Source organism: Falco cherrug, chromosome 4 (genome assembly GCF_023634085.1).
Source record: "Falco cherrug isolate bFalChe1 chromosome 4, bFalChe1.pri, whole genome shotgun sequence".
NCBI lineage: Eukaryota > Metazoa > Chordata > Aves > Falconiformes > Falconidae > Falco > Falco cherrug.
Genome location: NC_073700.1, coordinates 30,000,020 through 30,021,034, shown reverse-complemented (window position 1 = coordinate 30,021,034; position 21,015 = coordinate 30,000,020). Strand labels below are relative to the sequence as shown.

The window sequence follows — 21,015 nt, the reverse complement described above, 5'->3', positions numbered from 1 at the left end:
GAATTCATGGTACTCGCAAAATACCACCATTCCTAGAGCCCAAATATTTAGCAGAAGATTATGGAGAGAGGTGTTCCAAATCAAAGTTCAGAGAAGACCTTTATGCTTAACTAAAGTCAGTATGAGAACCTCCAGCCAAGAAGTAATCCACTGCCCACAGCTGGGACACACCATGACTGGGTACGTGGCAGATGTGCTGTTTTGTCAAATTGTACTTGAAACAGACTGGCACTGTATTCTCCTTTTGCCTGAGAGGAGCAAAAGTGAGAGGGTAATATAGGGAGAGAACAGACTAAAGAAGTAGAGAGAAAGAAGCTTTTATCACTCGTTGGATGTGTGCCACGGAGACCAATTATATACATTTGACAGCAACCATTATAATTCCAGAGTCCTTGAACAAATCACAAGCAGAAAGGTTACCTTCCTGAAAATGTTCATTGCCATTAAATAACTGACCCAGACTAGAGGGTGAAAGCAGCACTTAAGAGAGAGTTTGGGGAAAGGGAGGAGATGGCGAATCTTATTACAGGTACACCTGAGAGAACCCCATCATTTGTTCTGCAAAAGGAATTGCAGATTTGCTGCAGATAGTGTATTCTCAGCAAAGTGGACAGTGTTCTGAGAATGCAAATCCTACAGAGAGCAGTGACAAAACAGCCAAGACAAAAATCATTTCTCATGGATATCAGTGGCAAAACTCGACTAAATTTTGCAAGGTTTATGGTTTTACCCTCCAGTCTGAAAGTCACAAGACCCAGTCCCGTATTCCTGTCCTTTTAAGTTTAGATTGCTATGGAGGCTACTTACAAAAAAAAGCTGCCATAGGTCAAATTCCACCATCAGTTACACAACCTTAATGACAATGACCACATCTAAGCAAAACGTTGGTATTTCATGACACATGCATTTCAATATCAAAGAGAGAGCTGATACATCTGCTAAAAAGTGGGTAGCTTGTTCTCTTCCAATAATATAGGCAGAATATTGGGAGAAATAAGGATCTCTATAAATTTCTTTGTATGTGCAACCATTCCATGTATCTGATTAAAAATTTCACCCACTAACAGTACCTAAACCAAGGTCATTTAGTAGATCACATTCAGATTTCTTCAGCATATCCCAGTTATTTGGGATGCATCCTTCTAGAGAAGGTTCAAATTGCCTTTAATTTTAACAGACACATGCAGTCAGACGGTTCTTTTTTCACCCATATTGAAAGATTATTTTTCTCTTAATTTGGAGTTAAATCTAGTTGGAAGTAACTATTCATGTAAGAACAGGGAGTCAAACATGTGGTTCTTTATTTCTGGTCTGGGGTTGGCCCTCACAATATAGCAATTTTCTGGGTAGGATGGAAAGTTTCCAGGCTCTTTCCAGCTGAGATTTCTCCTCTGCCAGACATATGAGTCAAGAAACTAGACACAAACACACCCACAAAAAGAATTTCTGTCTCCACGTCCCCTTGCAACTGTCACAACCCAGCTATGACAATGCCCATTTTTAATTCAACATCATGATGAAAAAGAAAAAGGAAGAGAAAGAGGGAGGGAGAGAAGAGGTGTTGTCTCAGCCAATTTATTTCTGGGAGACATCAAGGCCTTACAAAAAGAACCAGCAATTGGGGCACAGAATACTGAAAAAAACAAAGCACAAAATCATCATACAAGTTTTGCAGAATGACTAAAGGGAACTCAAATACTTTTCACATCACAAGATGAGTTGTAACAGAGCAAGGAGGAGTCATACTGGTCCTGTATCTTATTTTACTGTTCTAGGCTTGTGGACTTTTCACAAGATCCAAAAGACAAAGATATTTTAATGTACCTGCTTTTGTATTCAGCAGAGAATGCTTACAGCTCAAAGGCCACAGTTTGCTAGCTCTGAATCAGAAAGGATATATTATAATTGCAAACATAAAATTTAAGCTCCTTTCACTCATAAGGAGATGGACAATTTGAGAGACCAGGACAGATCGCTAAGAGAATTCTCCCACATAATAATTATCTTATTAATTCAGCTGAGTTTAATAAGTGATCCTTATTCAGTTCCCAAAAGCCCACATCAGAACATCCCTAGAAATAAATCTTCAGTCTCAATAGTCCTGCTTAAGAAGGAGAGGCTAAAAGGCTTCATCAAAGAAATGTACTTATTTGTTACATCTGGTTTGAGGCTTACAAACTTAAGCAAGGAAAAATACCAGATACTGTCCTTGGATGCAGTTTTAAGCCATGCCTGATCTTGGTGATTCACCAATATATCTGGCATAAAAGAAACAAGCTGTTTCCAGATCCTAGGAGCACAGTTACCCCCACTACAGCATTAGAGTTGAGAACCTCTACCTCTGAGATCTGGAATCACACAGGAATCAACAGGACAAAAACTAAACTAAAGTCAGACCAGAATTTCTGCTGTGGGGCAGGAAGTTTAAAACTTTTGAAGTTTAGAAAAAAGGCTTACAATCAACTAGAACTATTTTTACTGTTTTCCAAAGACATTTTGGATTGTGATCTCCCATTTTTTCATGTACCTCCAGTACCATCTCTAAGCTCCTACTCTGCTGCAGCTTGCATATTCTGCAAAGGAAAGAGGAGCTGAGAGACTGCAATACTTCCTCCAGTTCCCCTACAGGTACTCAGTGGGGATGCAAAGACAGCAGAGACTAAGACCATCTGCATCAGTAGTTCCTCCTGACGTGAAAGCAACATCGAGACAAAAACAGACAGAGAAACGGGGTGGAGAGTTGCAGTAAGGACTTAGGAAGGAGTGGGATGATGGGAAGAGAAGGGACAGAATTCACAAAGTCAAGGCAGGCTGTATTTATGAGTGGAGAGGAAACTATGGTGTGTTATAGGTGTTAGAAAATTCTGTCTGTGAGACAAAGAAACGGAGTGTCAGGATGACAGTGGGTATTTGTTGTGTTGTGTTGTGAATGACTAAATACAAGCCTGATAATTGGAAGGAAGCTGTGCAAGCGTAAAAGTCTTGTATTTTGGGATGCATCCCCAAACCTGTAAATATGAAAATCCTACACATGTACCTGAAAGGACAGACAGGAAAGCAGTATGTGTGTGCATGGACAATTCACTGGAGAGGCAACACCACTGCGTGTGCAAAACTAACTTTGCAGGGCAGCAGTGTATGCTGTGTACGTGAGAAAGGGGATGAAGTAGGAAGTAGGAGAGTGCCTGAGAAGCTAGAAGAACAATGGGAAAGGGGAACACAAGACAGAGAAGGAACTGACAGAGGGGAAGGAGAGAAAGATTAAAAACATGGGGGAGGATGTACAGTCTGTTGCACAGGCAAGAAAGAGAAAGCGGAGGGAAAGGATCAAACAAGGGACATGTTTGTCACACAGAAAACATGCTTGATGAAAAACAGGTATAAAAATAAGAGATACATTAAGGTTAGAAAAGAATAAAGGAAGTGAGAAGAACAAATTAAAAGAGAGAGAAAAAAAAAGAAGAAATATTTTATTAGTTAACATAAAGTATAAATCCCCAGTGAAGAGATTTAAAGAAAAGACTAGGGCACAACACACTATGGGAAGAACGAGAAATTCCCTGGGGACCAGTGCTGACGATCGGTCCTTTCATATCCTCCCTCTAGACCTCCATTTCAACTCTCCTTCCCAGTGCACACTTTCTTTAAGAACACGTTTGCGTTTCCAGCTACAGCCTGTTTACCTCACTGAACGCTGAACTCCAAATGTCGATGCATGCAAAGTACAACGAGATCTGTTGAGGGCAAGGAAGGCACAAACGCAACTGTTTTCAAAGAAACATACTTTTGAAAAAGAACACAAAAAAGGTGAAAGGTGAAAGTGGAACTTGTAGCGATAAGAGTCGAGTGCTGTCCTAGTCAGCAGTGAGGTGGAGCTGACCTGACAGCTGCTTGCCTTACCTTGGGTGCTCATGAGTGACCAGGCTGTCTTGCTGCAGCTGCTGCAGGGTGAAACTCTCTACGTCGCCTCCATTCAACTGGCGATGTCTCTCCAGGAGTCTTGGAGAGGTTATTTGTGCTCTGCAGTGGTGGAAAAGTAAAGGAAACACAAGAAGAAAAACAGCCTTTTGCCCCTAAAGTGACAAAAGTTTAGGGAAAATCAGGAGTGAAGGAAGCTGGTGCACTGGTGCCAGAGTGAGCACAGCGACACACAAAGTAAGAAAAAATGTGTCAGAGGCTGGGAGGGGCGGAGAGGAAAATGCAAAGATCTGACAGGAAACCAGACTATAAATCTGCTTAGAGTTTAAAAAAACCACATTTCTGCTCCCCAGCAATACAGCCTGTTTGCAAATGACTCTGCATGCAGGTGACAGCTTAGCCCTGAGGTACCACTGTAAGCAAATAAAGAGGCACTTTTGCCCCTTCCCCAGGAAGAGCAGTGGGCAGAGTCGGCAGCAGCACAAACAACTGGCTCAGAAGCAGCAGGTTGTCTCCACTGCCCCACGTCTAGTTCTCCAGGCTTTTAGTGCATGTTTCCCTCGGGCTAAAGGGGACATGCTGAGTGCCAGCCTTGCTGGTGCTGTGCCGCTCTGACCACAAAGCAGCAGCCCTTGCTTCTCAGCGCACAGGCTGGCTAGCAAGCAGGTAGGAAAGAAAAAGGAAGAACCAAACAAAACAGAGTTTCAGGAACAGTTCCAGGCAGAAGGAGTTCTGGGTTTTCCCAAGGTTTCAAAGGCTTTTCAAGAAAGCATCTATTTTATTCATAGCTGCTTTTGCTAAAAAGGTAGTCAATGAGGTTTACTTTATGCAAGCATTAGATTATTTTACAGTTGAATGATACTTTAAACAGTATATTTTCCACATGAAGTCTCTGCTGACATAGAGAACCCGCAGTATCTTGTATTGCTTTAGTGCTGGACTCCAGGCTTAAGGCCACATGTGCAAATCCAGCCACTGGTGGATTTCACGGAGGACACTGACCTGCTGGGCTGCAGGGCTCCACGAGCAAGGCAGCGAGAGCAAAGCCAGGCAAGTCCTTTCCCTTGCTGGTGTCTGAGTCCTGCAGGACCAGGACTCGCCACCACTGCTGGAAACATCCTCCAGTGCTGCTGTCATCTTGCTCAGGGGTCCTCAGCCTGAATCACTTGCATGATGTGCTGGGTCTTGTTCTGCTGTTGCCTATTTGACATCCAGAGGGAAAAGCAGGCATTGCTACTGCTCCCAGTCCCTCCCTGGGCTTTACCCTTTGCACTGGGTAGATACACAACAATGAGGCCTCAGTGGAGTCAGCAATAGGTCTTGGATATGTAAGAATCAGTGGAAAGACCCCTTGAAGTAATGTGTGTGTAACTGGGACGCATGTTTGCAAGGGTGGTTGTGGCTAGAAGCAAACAACTCTGTACATATGTGCATGGGTATGTTTTTATCTCATGGGAGAAACTAACAGAAAGAAAAGTGGAAACACTAGGAATAATTACCATAAGTGACAGCAAGCGATACCTAATTTAGGAATGTGGGAAAGGAAAAAGCATGATGGTAGTAATGGAGTGAGAGAATGAGAAAGGAAAAAAATAGTTAAATAAAGGAAAACACAACAAATGGAAAGTAAGTATAAAAGTACAGTGGAAAAACTATCAAAGGATACAGCAGCATAAAAGACAACAGAATGGAGGAAGTGAGATGATAAAGTGAGAAGACGAAATGTAAAGGAGAAAATACATGGCTCAAAGTGTCATTAAAATAACACTCAAAATCGTTCTTACCAAACTGAAAACCTGAATCCCATGAAACTCATGAGGGAGTTGAACATATTCCAGGCAGCAAAATGCATGTGGCAGCTCTGCACTAATTCTCCCTTAACGTTCCTCTAATTTCACATGTTTGCACCTGTACCTGGACTGGTGACAGCCTCAGTGTAGCCATAAGGATGATACCGAAAGGGATTATAGAAGGGGTTCTAGCGCTCTGTGTCAAAGGAAGGCAGGAATTTCTGCCTCGCACTGAGCAACAGCAGAACATGCTATGCCCCTACCAATTTTTTTTCCAGTGAGGACTATGCTGTTATGTGCTACTTAAACTCTTGTGCAACCTTACTAAATCTGAACAAACTTGTGAGCTGCATGTGATTTGCGCAGCCAAAAGTCCATCCATGTACAACTGAACGGGTAAGGTTCTGCAGTTTCTGACTGGGGGAAAGCTGGTGATACTTTGGAGAAAAACTGAAATACAGCTGTAAGATTTGTGGCCTACAATTATTCCATCAAAACTGATGTAAGTTATTTCTGAGCCAAGTTTTTTACTGCTTTCACAGAGGAAGCTGATTTGTGCATGCAACAGAGGAACCATTTTAAGCACAACCTGAGAAACTAACTCTGCTGGCAGAAGGCTTTGTGGCTTCACTTCGATTTAAAAACCACAGATCTTTCACACGCAGTTCCTCACCTGAAAGGAAAAACATGCTAGAAATTCAAGTCAAAACTCACCAAGTCTCATTATATTTCTCCTTCTGTCCTTGGATTCTTCAGCAAATAGAGTATCAGACAGCGGACTATAAAACCACCCTCCAGAGCCAAGCAAGGCGTTAGACACTATTTGGTCTTGTTTCTGCTTTTATTTTTGCTCAACGTTGTAGATTACAAACAGCTTTCAAAAAGTACAATAACTGTTTTAAAAAAGATCCCACATTTCCCTGGGCCTAAAGCGACACACTAGAGATGAAACAATTACCCAGTGAAGCCTGAGGAGCTTTAAGGAATCTATCACTGAAACTCAAAGGACCTAAAATTCTGATCACAAAGACCTTGCTGGCAAACTAGGATCTGTCGAGCAGGAACCAGTCATAAATCATGAAGCCACATGTAACTGAGTATCAACTTCCTTTTATAAGAATTTACAATCTTAATCCCAGTTTTCAGTTTTTAAAAATTCTCTCAAGCTATTAAAATGGTCGTGGTTACAGTTCCTTGAGGCTGGCAGACTGAAGGGATGTGTTTCACACAATGTAAGTGTAGAAAATCATTATGTTCTGTTAGGCAACCAAAAAATTCAAGAAAGTCCAGGTGCTCCACCTAAAATACAGGTATATGACAAAAAGCTGCAGGATTTGAATCGAGGCGGGGGGTGGGTGGGTGCTGACTTATATGCAAGGCATAGAACCTGGGCTGCTGGAGTTACGTGTCTGTCAGAGAGTAGCAACAATGGAGACATATAGGAAGTTGAAAACTGGAAAGACACCTGAAATAAGCACTGGAAACATGGTATTGAGACAAAGTCCAAAAAGAGCTTTCCTAAGCAGTCTGGCTGAAAAGAAAAACACTTGGAAGTTTGATTAAACTGTCTTTTGTTATTTTTGACCCATTCCACTCAGGGAAGCAGGACGTTTTCCAATATATTTTTTTTCTTTTCTGGCAAGAAAATGGAAATGCCTTAAAAAGATACCTGTCTCTGTCATTATTTCTTTTTTTATAACCAAAAAAAATCCACTGGAACTTTCAGTTTAGCTAGCTGACCAGTTAAGAGGTAACAATACTGCTTTTCTTTTTTATTTTGTTTTTTCTTTTTATTTGTTTGTTTGTGGTTATAGGTTCTCAGACCTCTTTCATTAAACCTGGTACAAGAAACAACAAATTGCACCTCTGCCTGCAAAGGAGCTCCCCTCACATGAGGCTACCTGGCAGGACGCACCTGGTATCTATGTTGTCTCCCTCTTTCAAAGAGACTTCAGAAAAGGAGAGCGTATTTGGTTCCTTCCAGCTGATCTAATTTTGCAGGATTTGAGCCCTGATGGTAAAACCTGAGTAACAAGTGCATCTTGAGCCCTTTGACGGTGCTGTATCTCTCCCCTTCCTCCAGGCTTTCACTTTGGGATCCTTGCATTAAAAAGCCAGCAAAATTTCAAGGTTATTCTATTAGGGTGATCAAACAATGGAGAATACTTGGCATCTTAGACATCCTTCCACATTGTTTCTGGCCTCCTGAGTATTTTTCTTATAGTGACTTTCATGCCATAACGTTGTTATTGAGGTCTGCAGGGAAAGCTTCTCTTTCTGTCTGTCCCATAGGAATTACCTTACCCAGTGGGAGGTGCTCCTCATACGCCATGACTCCTTACAGAATGCCTTTTTACAGAGTTGATTCATCAGCACTCAGGAGGGCAGACCATAGCTCAGAAATGAAGCTGCTAGAGAGCTTTAAATAGTTGCAGACTGAAGAGCTAAAAAAAATAGTAAATAAATCAGCATCTGGAAGCAAAGAAACACTAAACTGTCCAGCTCTTGATCTGCTGTTCCTTTTCTTCTATTCCCTTCTCCTCCCATGAGAGTCATCCCAGCCCATGAGGAGACTGCCCTTGACTCCTTATCAGTGTAACAGTCCTGAAAGAAAATCCCTGGATACCAGAAACGCATTTCACAAACTAGTGATTTAAGAATTAATATATTGCATTTCTCCTGCATGCCTGAGCACAGTAGCACCGTATATATTGTTAACACAACCCCTCCAACTCTTTAGAGCAAAGAAATAGAAGTATTAAATATTTTCCACATTTTACATATTTTATATTATCAGCCTTGCTCAACTATCCTTAGAGACTATCACTCTTACTTAGAGATGCTCACAATTTATCATTTTTCTCTGGAGATCTGACTTCCAGAACAGAAGTACTTCCCTGTTCAATTCACCAGCCTGTGGATAAGCAGCTGTTAGTGTTCATCTGCCTTTTCTAGGCATTAACATCAAAAATGCCCCTTGATCTTAAAAAGCGACACACAGCAGGGTTTCTTGAACACCTTTGGGGGTAATGGTTTAAATCCAGTAGGGAAATGTTCTTGTCTATAGGTTTATGATACACATTTGAACAGTGTTTCAATTGCCTGAACTATGAAATAAGATGACAGCCAAACATATATCAGTGGGGAACAGAGAGTATAAAGTTCTCGCTTTCATTTGACAGTCTCAGGGCTTACGTATTTTTGCACAAAACGTACAGTCTCTGTCGAGTTCGACAGCATTATGGGATTTATCTGTCTGTGTCGGCTGTTATAATATTCACACTCCTTTTTATGGAATAGTTGGGTTCAAATCCCTTCCAGGAGCGGGGTTGGCAGTCCGCAGCACAGCCCGTAGTGCCTTGCCAAAAGACCAGTCCTCCACGGAAGCAAAGAGCCCAGGTCTACCCTGCCTCCTCTTGGGGCCAAGGGGAAGGAAGCTCCAGACCCTGATGCTCTTTCCAGAAAAGTCAGAGTTAATTTAGTGATTACTTCAACCATTCTCTTTTCATTACACATATATTATTCATCAAAACTGGGTATGAGCCATAGCTCAGGTCCTCACCCTGTTCCTTATGCTCTTAATTATATATCCATAGGGCTTAAAATCCAAGGATCTTTAAACTTCCCAGACAAATGTTTTAGTTTCACAGCAACCAATGAGTTAGATATTCATATCCATACTCAACAGCTGATGAGATGTATGGAGGAGATAAAGGAATACTTATTCCCCCTTAAAAGTAATAAAAATACATTTTTGTTCATACAGTTCAGTTTTTTAAAAATTCTTAAGGATTATTAAAAAAACACCTGGCAAAAGTTAAAAAATCAAGGCAAACACTTGTAAAATAGCATTTTTTCTTATAATAAAGAGGGACAGGAGGGAATCTAATAATCCCTGTTACTGCAAAAAGCTTCAAAAGAGTTCAGATCATTGTCACTAGAAAATATACTGAAAAAATAACTTTGACTCAACAGCTTCTGTTAAAAAATTTTGGAAATAAATTAATCAGTCTCATATCTCATCTTTTTCTTAAAACACAAGGTCATCTTTCCCAACTTATGCGACAGTAGCATTGTCAATATGCATTCTGATTATTAGACTGTGGAGGATTTAACATAGCTGGAATCTGAAGGATAATCTGTCAGATCTGAAATCTAGTAGATGCAAGGAGAGGTGAGTTACTTATTCTTGCCTGTTTGTTTTAAATTGGAAGGATTCTTGTCTTCTTTATAGGTCAACATTTATTCCAATTAAAAACATGTGCATATTTTTAATAGAGACAAATTGAAAACAACTACAAAGTTTTAATGGCTTGCATTCTCCAACAGTGTCTCCCTTTTTATTCTGTACAGCTTTTTCAAAAGCTCAGGAGGAGAACTTGGGCTAAGTGCTGTGCTTAGAGAGACTACATACTTCACAGAAAAGGTAATCTTAGGGTTAATTAAGAATATAAATATGACAATATCTAAAACAAGAATTATATATTAATCCACATAATTTGAATGGTAAGGGGATATGTTCCATAAGTTAAATAGCCAGCAAACACGGCACAGACCTGGCAGTTAAGGACTTTTTAACTTTCATTACAGGTCTTATACAGACATCCTCTGTGATTCACATAATCTAACAGTGCTTCGCTTTTCTCATCTGTAAAGAGAACCATGACATCTTTGAACTTGAAACTGTTATATAAATGAGATGTGTCAAAACCAGAACATGAAACCCCATGTGAGCGTATCATAAGTAAATGTTATAAAAATGAGAATTACTATATTGAGTCAAACCAAAGATCCATCTCTGCCAAAGAACAGAAACTCTATCTTCCTGAGACACAAGTAGGAAGCTGAAACTATCCTTAAGGAAACACGCCTCCTTCTTGGCAAGGAAACCACTGCAGGAACATGAGTTGGTTCATTACAGAGGAGACATAGAAAAGGTTAAAAAACGGGAATTTGCCAAAATCAACTTGGGCTAAGTCAGTAATTTGATGGAAAAGTTATTAGAGACCAGAGGTCAGACTGAGATATTACCATGTTGTTACGCCTTATTTCTCCTTATTGTTTCTTTTAAATAGATCAAGATTTAGCCAACATCATATGCACAGGTATTCTGCTCAAACAGCAGCCACCACGTCTGAGAGCAGAGGTTTCAGAGGCAGGTTACAAACATGCCAAGTGTTCTGAGCAAGGGACAGGAACGCCTTCTGAAGCAGGAGCCGTGTAGCATTGGAAAATTGGGCAGAAGCAGCAGGTAGTGGAGAATTCTTGAGAGTTTTTTAACAGCCTGTTAGACTGAACTGGCCTGCGTGGCTTATAGCACAGCCCTGAGCTTATAGAAATGTCAATGTTATACTCGATTGGTACGTGTGATTTCTCTATGACTTGTTACTTATAAATGATGTTTTCATCTGTGAGTGTATTTGTTCTTCCAGGCTCTCATGTTCATTTTTCTCTTAACTGTGTAGTTCCCAAGGGAAGAATGCTAAATATTCTCGTAGAAGAGCTCTTAAGATGCATATAAATAGTGGTCATATATCACTGGAGATTTTACATATGTGAGATTAAACATAGCCATAAACCTATATGACTGCTATTTATTGATCCATAAATGAATACCTGGGTTTGCATTTTTAATATTTCTCTTTGAAACAATGGTATGGATTTCTGGAAGCTATGCTTTCTCACTGCATGTCAACTCTGTGTTAGAATATTAAATACTTTTACATCTATATATAGGACTTTCATTTCACTTCATTCCAATACTCATATACCTGCACACATTACAGGCTATAAACTTTGTAATAAACAGTAATTCACTTATTCATGGAATTACTTCTGATGCACCTGATGTAATAGAATGCAGATACCACATATCAAAATAAGTAATAGAAATTAAATTAATTTTAGTATACATAGGCTGAGTCTAGGTTTTTATCTGTAGATCCAAATTGCCACAATTGTAATAATTTCTTAAATTTATTACATTAATAGCTAATGATCTGTAATAAAACTGAAGTCTGATTTTACGAGACATTGCACTAATTACCGGGTTCAATGTGCAAGTTACCTGATCCTTGTGTAAAATGCACGAGACCACCGCTAAGCTTGCTGACCCCCACTCCTTCACAGAAGTATGCCTGTGTTATATTTTGTGTGTAGGAGGGAAAGAACATAGAGGTGGTCACAGTCCTTTCATATAAGAGTTTAATCTAGAAAAAAAATAATTGTCTAAAATTTACAGCAGTGCATAGTGTCCTTTGAGTTTAAAAAGTTTTGGAGAAAAAAAAAGAATCAATATTGTTTATTTCTGAAAAGACATCAAATTATGTGTTTATCCTATTTTAGCTCACCAAAATATAAAATCGGCTTAGAAACTTTTAGGCTTAAACTTCCAAGTGAGTAAAACCCATAAATTTTAAGAAACCCCAGTGACTCCTAAATTGGACGTGGAGACAAAGCAGCAATAATCTTGAGTATTGACAGAAATTATATTAGGATTATAATATTAGGATTTAGGGAACTGTATATTCCCCCTGCAACTACTGCATCAAATTCTTATCCTTACATGATGACACCAAGTCTATTCTGTATTCTATCATGGATCTGTTGAGCTCTTTCTCTACTCCAATATAATTGAGGAATTTAACTGTAACTCACACTAATCCTGAAGATTTATCCACAATGAAATAGTTATTTCTCAAAATACACCATCATACAGTCTTTTACTAATTACACACCTGTTGTTAGAGAGTTGCCTTCCTTTCTCCTGCATAAAGTCATGCATGTCTTAAGCTGCAGGTTATTTTATTTCTCTGATCATGAAAAATGAATGTGTGTGTGGGAGTATATTTGCTTTCACTGTATTTAACAGCTCACTAATAGGTGGTTCAAGGTTTTTTTAGCATCATCCACTTAACAAACAGGACAGAAAGCTTCCTTCAAGAATGCTCAGTAACCCATTTCTAGCTGTGCTAGCTTCCCAAGGAAAAAGTCAAGCGTTTGAACAATAGTATGGTTTGGGTCTTGAGAGACTAACACATTGACGACAGGTTGTCATGAAGGCTGAGAGGGAAGGTACTCAGAAAACTGTCCATCTTCTACTAGCAGTTTCCTAGTAAGCGTTCTCTGAAATCATTGTCTATTCTGTTCTTATAGAACCTGACTCTGGTGACTGCTAGATCTAAGACGCTCATAAAATGTCAGAAGGAGAACTTGAAATAGAGAAGCTGATTTTTTTTCCAGCTTTTAGTTTTAGAAATTTTTTAATATAAATATTTATTTCAGTAATAGTACATTCTTAAACGAAATATATTATTTCCAATATGGGAATGAATTCAAAAGTAAATAAATTAAAAAAAAAAAAAAAAGTGGGGGCCTGAGGCGATTAAAATGGACTGTTTTCATGCCTGAGGTTGGGGGTTAGAGTCCAGCAGAGCTTAAGCACCTCAAGGTCCACTTTCAGGAAGCACAACGCTACAGAAAAACATGAAGTCCTTGCCTGGCTCTTAGACCACGTGCAGGAAAGAAGAGTGGGAAAGGCAGAACCGCGACCCACTCCTGAAATTGAAATAAACTACTGCACAAACCCTGTACAGGCATCAGCAGCTGCCCTTCCATGAGACCCCTGAAACAAACTGTGGTTTAGTATATGGCTGTATCCGAGTCCAGCTTTGTCCAGCACAATATTTCTGGTCATCTCTTCAATGTGTGACTGGATGTCTTGAACATTTGTAACTTACTTAAAATTGCTACTCACTGGAGGATCCCTGTATGCTTTTAAAACTTGCATATTTACTTTAAAGTGTGCTGTAGTACACGCAAAATTAAGTTTGATAGGTAATATCTTACTGTAATAGTGAGCATACATACAATATTGTCTGCACAAAGAGTTAACATGACAGTAAAAGACAGACTGCAATTTTCTGGAACCTAATGGAGGATGAGAAAGCGGGTGGGTAATCCTCCATATAGGGGTATAATCCCATTTATTTTTTAATACAGAAAGTCTAGCAAATGCTTCACATCTGGACACAGTCTGTGTACGGAAATACTAGCAAAGTAATTAGGTAATAATGTAATGAACAGGCAGGATTTGGAGACAAGAGAGGAGCAGTGAAGATGGGTACATGTGTTTCAGGAAGCTTAACTCTTTGCAAAGATAAATGTACAAGCCGTTAGTAACCAGCAGATTAAGATCTCCTGGCCAAAAAGCTGCAGCTCTCCAGTTCTGTGTAGACAAGGAAACAAAAAACTCATGGAAAAGGAAGGGTAGTGAAATTGTCTTACAACTGTTTCATACATATCAAACACTGTTCTGGTTCCAAAACTCTACAGCAGTCACTGGTCTAAGGCGTGCATGAGAAATACTCTAGTACTTGATGGCTTCATAGAGAAGAACAGAGATGACAATGAAGAAGAAGAGGAAGCTCTTAATATAGAATCTGCAGGGAGTCAAAAAATTGTCCATGAATATTGCATTTGAGATGATGAAAGCGAAAGGACAGAACAGAAACCCAAACCTTGGGCACAGAGTGTCAGGAGAACGGGCTGCTGAGCAGCTGCAGAAGAATCAGTAACAGTGCAAGTAAAAACATGCAGACAATGGGGGAGATGTTGTATGAATTTCTTGAAACAGACCAGGAATTAGTTCACATTTCTGAAGACAGTGGTAGTATTCTGCTTTCAGCAAAACCCAAGAAATAGACATTTGCTATAAATAGTACTGTACACTTCTATAAGCCCTTCATCTGAGGTTCTCAAGTTACTCTTTTTTCCAAAGAAAGCAGCTCAGTAATACTGACCTACACATAGAGAAAAAAACAGGACTTGAAATTTTACAGAACAGGCACAGACATTCTCACTACAAGCGAACAAGAAGTGCCCTTATAAGACAGCACCACTTGATCCTTATTACGCTAAAATTAAGGTCCAACCTTTTTTCCATATGGGAAACCATCATGGATGCCTTAGGTATAAGAAACAAAACCAGTATGATAGTAGGTAAATAAAGGCCTAGTAAAGATGAATTAACAAGAAAAAGTAGGGAGAAAGATTAAGATGATGATATAATGCTTTCAGTAGAGACTTTCACTTTGCTGAGTCTAGTCCAAACTGACAGCCCTGGCTGGAAGCTAAAACTCAAGTGTTCAGAGGAGCAAAGAAGGAGAGCTCACTTTTATTTTTTGCTGAGTTGAAAAGTGTCACTTTTCATTTTGTTTTTATAGTTGCTGGAGACCATTACTGCTCACCCTATACTGGCTTTCCCTGCCCTGGAGAAAGTAAATGACATCTGAGAATGCAGTAACTGTGTGGTTTATCAGCTCATTACATGGTACCCCTACAAAACTCCTGCAGGCTCATCTGTAACATTTTAGCTTTACATCACTTGGATGAATCAGTGTACCAGGGACAGCTACTTTTGTTTATATAAATCTCAACAATTTTACAATAGGGAAGCAGGAGCACAATGTCTGCTATGACAAGCCTAGAGGAAAGCATGATCATTACAGGAGACCTTGTAGGAACTTGCTGTCCTTGAAGAGAGGAGGGCTGAGAGAAGTATCAGGATATGTAGTGGAACGTGTACATGGTATGGACACCGGGAAAATGTTGTTTCTGGAATAAGACATATACGTTCTTTTTAGTTGAATTCAGAATGTCTCCATATGCTGTGAGGAGGTGGAGGTAATACAGTAAGGAAGAATTCTTTCTGGCATAACCCCGAGAGAATAGAAAGGGGCACTACAAAGAACCACTGCTTTTGATTTTAGAATTTAGATTAACCCACTGTGAGACTTTCAATGGAGGAGACAACTTGGGTATGATAGCACCACTTTTTTTTTTTTTTTTCTTCTTCTTCTTCTTTTTTTTCCCCCTAATGAATACCCAGCACTCCTGTGGAAGGGAAAAGGAAGAAGAGGCAGCACCCAGTTATGCTGCTGGAATGGTCAGAAGCAAAGGGTAACAAATTCTGTCATGGTGCAGAAGAGAGTAAAAGAAAATAAGAATAAGCATCTTCTATAGGTTCAGCGACTGAATAATATCAGGGTTGTAAAATCAGAGATTGTAGGATCAATGCATAAACACAACCTGCTGCTCTGCAGCTATCTGTAATTGAAGTAGTTGGCAACTGTCCCTAAATACGCGCAATATTGCAATAATTAAGGAAGAAGATTAAGACAAAGTTAGCCTTCTGGATGTCAATTCTGCAAAGTCTCATATAGGTACTTCCCCTTTCATACTGTGAACAGGCCTACTGGAGAATCAGTGCATAAAAATTAAGGCCATAAATAGGACTTTGCAGAATTAGGATCAAGGTTTGTATTTTAAATCCCATGTTAATCCAGGAAATTGGCTTCATGAGAAAGACATGAGAAAAAAAGTAGCCTGCAAAGCATATTCTGTGAATTCTAAGATCCTAGATCCTACACAACCTGCACTATGATTAGCATTCCTGGTCTCAGAATCATATAATTGTTTAAGTTGGAATAGACATTTAAGACTGCACCCAGTTGTTAGCCTAGCACTGCCAACTCCACCATTAAACCATGTCCCCAAGTGCCACATCAATACGTCTTTTAAATACCTCCATGCATGGTGACTAAACCACTTCCCTGGGCAGCCCAGTTGCAGTGCCTGACAACCATTTCAGTGAAGATACTTTTCCTAATATCCAATCACTTGTCCTGTCATTTGTTACTTGGGAGAAGAAACCAACACCAAGAAGAAACCAACACCTACCCCCATGTTGCTACAGCCCCTGTCAGGCAGCTGGAGGGAGCGATCAGGTCCCCCCCGAGCCCCCTGATCTCCAGGCTGACCCCCCCCAGCTCCCCCAGCCGCTCCCCACAGGGCTTGTGCCCCAGCCCCTTCCCGGCTCTGGACACGCTCCAGCCCCTCCACGTCCCCCTGGCAGTGAGGGGCCACAGCTGAGCCCAGGGTTCGAGGGGCGGCCGCACCAGTGCCCCCAGTGCAGGGGGACGGGCGCTGCCCTGGCCCTGCTGGCCACGCTGGTTCGGGTACCAGCCAGGATGCCCTTGGCCTATATATTCAAATAGTTAATGACTTCAAACATACAAAAAGTACTAAAAATAAAACCCAGAAAATTTAAATGGAATGGTTTTAGAGTTTACAAACTCATAGGAGCTAACAGAGTCAGAATCAAAAGTGAATGTTTAGTGTTTGTATAAATTGAAAGGTGGATTAAAATATACTTCTGCTCATTTCTGTTGTATTTACTACCTATGAAATTATTATACCTGTCTCTTTGTGAGATTTTTTTTCCCTCCTCCCCAACTGCCCTACTCTTCTCCTTGTTCCTGCATGAAAAGAGACAATTCCATTCCTTAGTTCCCATGCAAAATCATATGAAAGAGATTTGGGGTTATTTAAGGTAACTTTGCCTCCAAATCAAGGTCCTTCTTTATTTCCCAGTGCTAACTCAGGAAAGCCGGCAATGATCTGCAAACATGAAACCAGAGAACATACATACACTTTGCAATTTCTAACTTATTCTCATATATGCCTTGTCACTTGCAGCATTTGCTGTCTCCAATCTTCCCAAAAAACAGCTGTACAAGTGTTTCAGCTGCCTTGGTATTACTTGCTTCTTTCTATCTGCACTCACGACACTGATTTATTCAGCCACTGAGTGGGCTTCCCGGTTTGGGCTAGGAGGGCTGGCACCAGGTCTCCTTTCACAAGCAAAACACTTGCATAATCCCCAGTACAAGGCCCTCAGCTCTTACTTGCACCTGATGTGCCAGTTCTACCTGACAGTGTGAACAGAAACAAAAAGTCTAGATCGCAAAGTCTGTGAGTGCAGTTGTTTCCATACCACAAGCAAATTAAAGCAAACACGACCTCCCTCTCCCCCTCGCAGTGGTCACACTGCCCACTGTACCAAACAGGTCTGACAGCTGTACCGTGCGTTGCTATTTCAAAGACTTCATTACTTTTACAAAATATGTTGCAGCACATTTAGCAATGTACTGTGAAGGATTATAAATAATTAAAACTAAACCATTCGTGTCAGAAATAAATGAACAAAGCCCATTTTGCAATGCAGCATCCCTGATTTATTTTTATTGCATTCATTTAGAGAATTTGTTAATTCACAAAACCCAGCAGTCCACACAGTGAGTCTCCAAAATGTTAGGGAATGCTAGTGAGGTTGTCTTCTCTTTAGGCTCATAAAGGAACAGATCACTTTGGATCAATAAAAACCATACAGAATAGAGAAATTTAACAACCAACTGCTTCTGGATTTCGTCCTGTGTTTTCCAAGTGTAAGCTATTTGAACATCTCTTTTCAAGAACTTATCTGCAATTTGCATTTGCATAGGGGCACAAAATATACAGAATCACACTTCAGTTAGAAGTAGTTTTAAATACAGCTATGGCTAATACCCACACCTTGAAAGTCTGGTACTATCTTGGCTGCTTGTTTGCCAGCATCATAAGTAACACTGCTTCTTTTTAAAGTTTTAGTTTTACAAGATATGGATTTCTTTTGGGGGTCTAGGTTATGGCAGTGGTGGTCAGACACTCCTCTCTTATGGCTGTGCTACTGTCATTGTCTGTATCACCGATACACTTTACAAGAGAGCCATAATCAAATGTAGGAAAGGATAAATAAGCATACCACCTCAGAACTACTGCTAGTAACATAAAGCCATACACTAAAAAAAATAATACTTTTTTGCATCATCACATTTTTAAAGAGTTTCTGGGGAGAGACGTATGCAAACCTATAGCCAAATTCCTACATTAAATACTGAAAGAATTAATTCCTCAAAATTAATAAAATCATAATGAGCTTTGACTATTTAAAACTATTTTAGAACAAATATACATGCATCTCTGGCAAAATAAAATCCTGGAATAATCTTGGACCCTTCCAACTCCATTTCAACACAAACCCAGGTTTCTCTTTACAGCCAGACCCTGACAGCAATGGACTCCTGGAACAGAAAGAGCTCGTTGGGCTTTCTTTCCTGGAAGAATGCCCAAGAAAGCTGGGAAGCACAGACTTAGGTGAGACCCATGAGCAAGCAGAACATTCACCTCTCAAGTATCTTTTCCTATTATTCTGTCAGGAAAAATTTCCAAACTCCAGGGTATATTTTTAATACTACGATTAAATTAATTCATACTATTTCAGTATTAATTATACTACAACATTTTGCAACTACTGCAGAGTTATCTTCAGTACAATTTCATAGGTTTATTGATTGTGTGTCAATATTTTAATTACAAACAGTTTCACAGACAGAATATTTTAAGTCTTTCATAAGGTGTGTATGAGCTACTCTGGGCTATCGGGTTTTTTGCCATTTAAAGAGGAAATATATTCTCAGAAATTAAAATGGATTTGGACAGGTAAGAAAGCAAAGGTTTTGCTTCTACTCTGTTCTATTTATTCTGCACTGCTCTGTTCCATTTCCATGCATTTCACAAGGCTGAAAGTGGAGACATTTGTAGACCCAAGTCACTGCACTTTTCCAGCACTTTCCCTGCTCATGGAACTGTAGTGTACCCTTCCCTGAATTTCAAGTGCACCGCAGAACTTAGTGGAATTAGTCTTGCTACCTTATCACAGCAGAAACACCTATAAAAATGAACAGGGTGCAAAATTAGGCACCATATCCTTTAATTCTGAAAACAATTGCGATCATGCAGCTCCTTGATACCTGGGCAAAATCCCAATTACAGGTGCACTGCTCCCTAGAGTGAATATTTGCATATGTAGCCCTACAATCTGCAGAGTGTACTCAATCTTGCAGAAAAAGGACTTTGAGAAAAATTTATTCCTCGCTGAAGTGAGTACAAATGCTCCACAGTGAAGGGGGCTTTTCTGCTATGCAATGGGGTGGTTTATGCAAGGAGATTCAAAGCAATGAGCATTTTATGAGTTAAAATGTAAGGAGACTGGAGGAAGCAGATCATCTGCTCTAATTCATAGTGAGAAAGAAACTTCTGCATAGTCTCCATTGCGAAAGTCTTCATGGAGGAGCACTGAGCTCACTTGAATCTCTCTCAGCAAGAAACGCCTGTGTCCATGCCGCCACAGCCAGGGCTCAATACAGCTCGCTTCGAAGCTAGAAATAAATTTCCCTTGTGTTCACGACAGGAGCATGCATTTACTGAGTGTGGAGTCTGGCTTCTCCCTTAGGGTACTACACTCAAGGTCTGAACTTATGCACATAAAGATGATTGGAGTAGAATAATAATTATGTATGAACTGGATTTATTTTATTTTTTCTAAGCCATTATTTAATACAATAGGCAGTGCAGAAACTAAGAACCTAATACAATAATTTCTGCTGTGTATCACATGTTTATCTGGCTGAAAATGTAAAAATGTCAGAATGCATGAAGTATATCAGAAGTGTCACCAGGCCTCTTTGGTATGCAACAGAGCACTGGAGAAGTAATTTTATTTAAAAAAAACAGCCAACACTTTACTCCAAATTACATTTTTCCTACTATACCTTCAGTACTCAACAGCTAGTTGTTTGTTTTTTTTTAAATCCTGACTGATGTTTAGATATTTATAGGTAGTACAAACCAAATTATTAACAAGACTCAGATCTGGACCGAGATGTAAATATGCACAACAGCTTTAACCTGAGCAAGCTTGTCATACCTAAGCTTTTCAACAAATTTGAACAGTTAGGGTGCCTTCCAGCTTTTACCAGAGAAACACCTCTGATACCTGTTTTGAGTTGACTAATGCTGCAGAGACTGAAATCTTCTCAGAGGACCTGTTTTTCAACAAATGCTACCCAGTTTTAACCTTGAATGCCCCTTTTATTTGGTATCACTTTCTACTTTATACATAATAATCATCTGAGGGAAGCAGCTACAGAGGATCTACTGTGGTCACCTGAGTACTGTAGGTTTTTTTATAAATGTGAACTTTGTCAGGCATTGCAGTTCAATTTTGGTTTTGGGGAAACACAGTTATGTTGCTGTGATAGTTAAATGATGCAACAACATTTGAACCTGTAACAAGTACAGCAGAATATGTGACTCTTCACCTTCAGCTAGAGAATCAGCTCTGCCAGCAAACGGGCAGTCAGTCAACGGGCAGGTATCACACCAGGGCTTTCCAGTGCCCTTCAAGCACAGCTCAGATCCCACTTGCTTACAAAGGCAGGGCTGAAAGGGAGAGCTCCGTAAGTAAGACCATGAACACAAACTGGAGCTGGAGGACTGGCTACCCAGCACCAGGCTGGGATGCAGAAGACACTGACTGTTCAAGTTACACTGAGACTTAAGTCTGTTATATTTATTCAAGAATGCC

At 40.0% G+C, this 21,015-nt stretch overlaps 1 protein-coding gene across 2 annotated transcripts in view; it reads right to left on the bottom strand.

Annotated features, from left to right (window-relative positions):
* Positions 1 to 4,263, bottom strand: part of CARD11 (caspase recruitment domain family member 11) — a 46,846-nt gene extending 42,583 nt beyond the window's left edge. Inside the window, exon 1 of one of the 2 annotated variants that reach the window (XM_055709900.1) lies at positions 3,901 to 4,263. Coding sequence is in view for 1 of the 2 variants with exons in the window: in XM_055709899.1 (XP_055565874.1) it covers positions 3,901 to 3,913 (13 nt within the window). In the remaining variant the exon portion in view is untranslated. The remainder of the gene's footprint in view (positions 1 to 3,900) is intronic. The other variant, XM_055709899.1, reaches the window with a different exon arrangement.
* Positions 4,264 to 21,015: the final 16,752 nt, after the last annotated feature.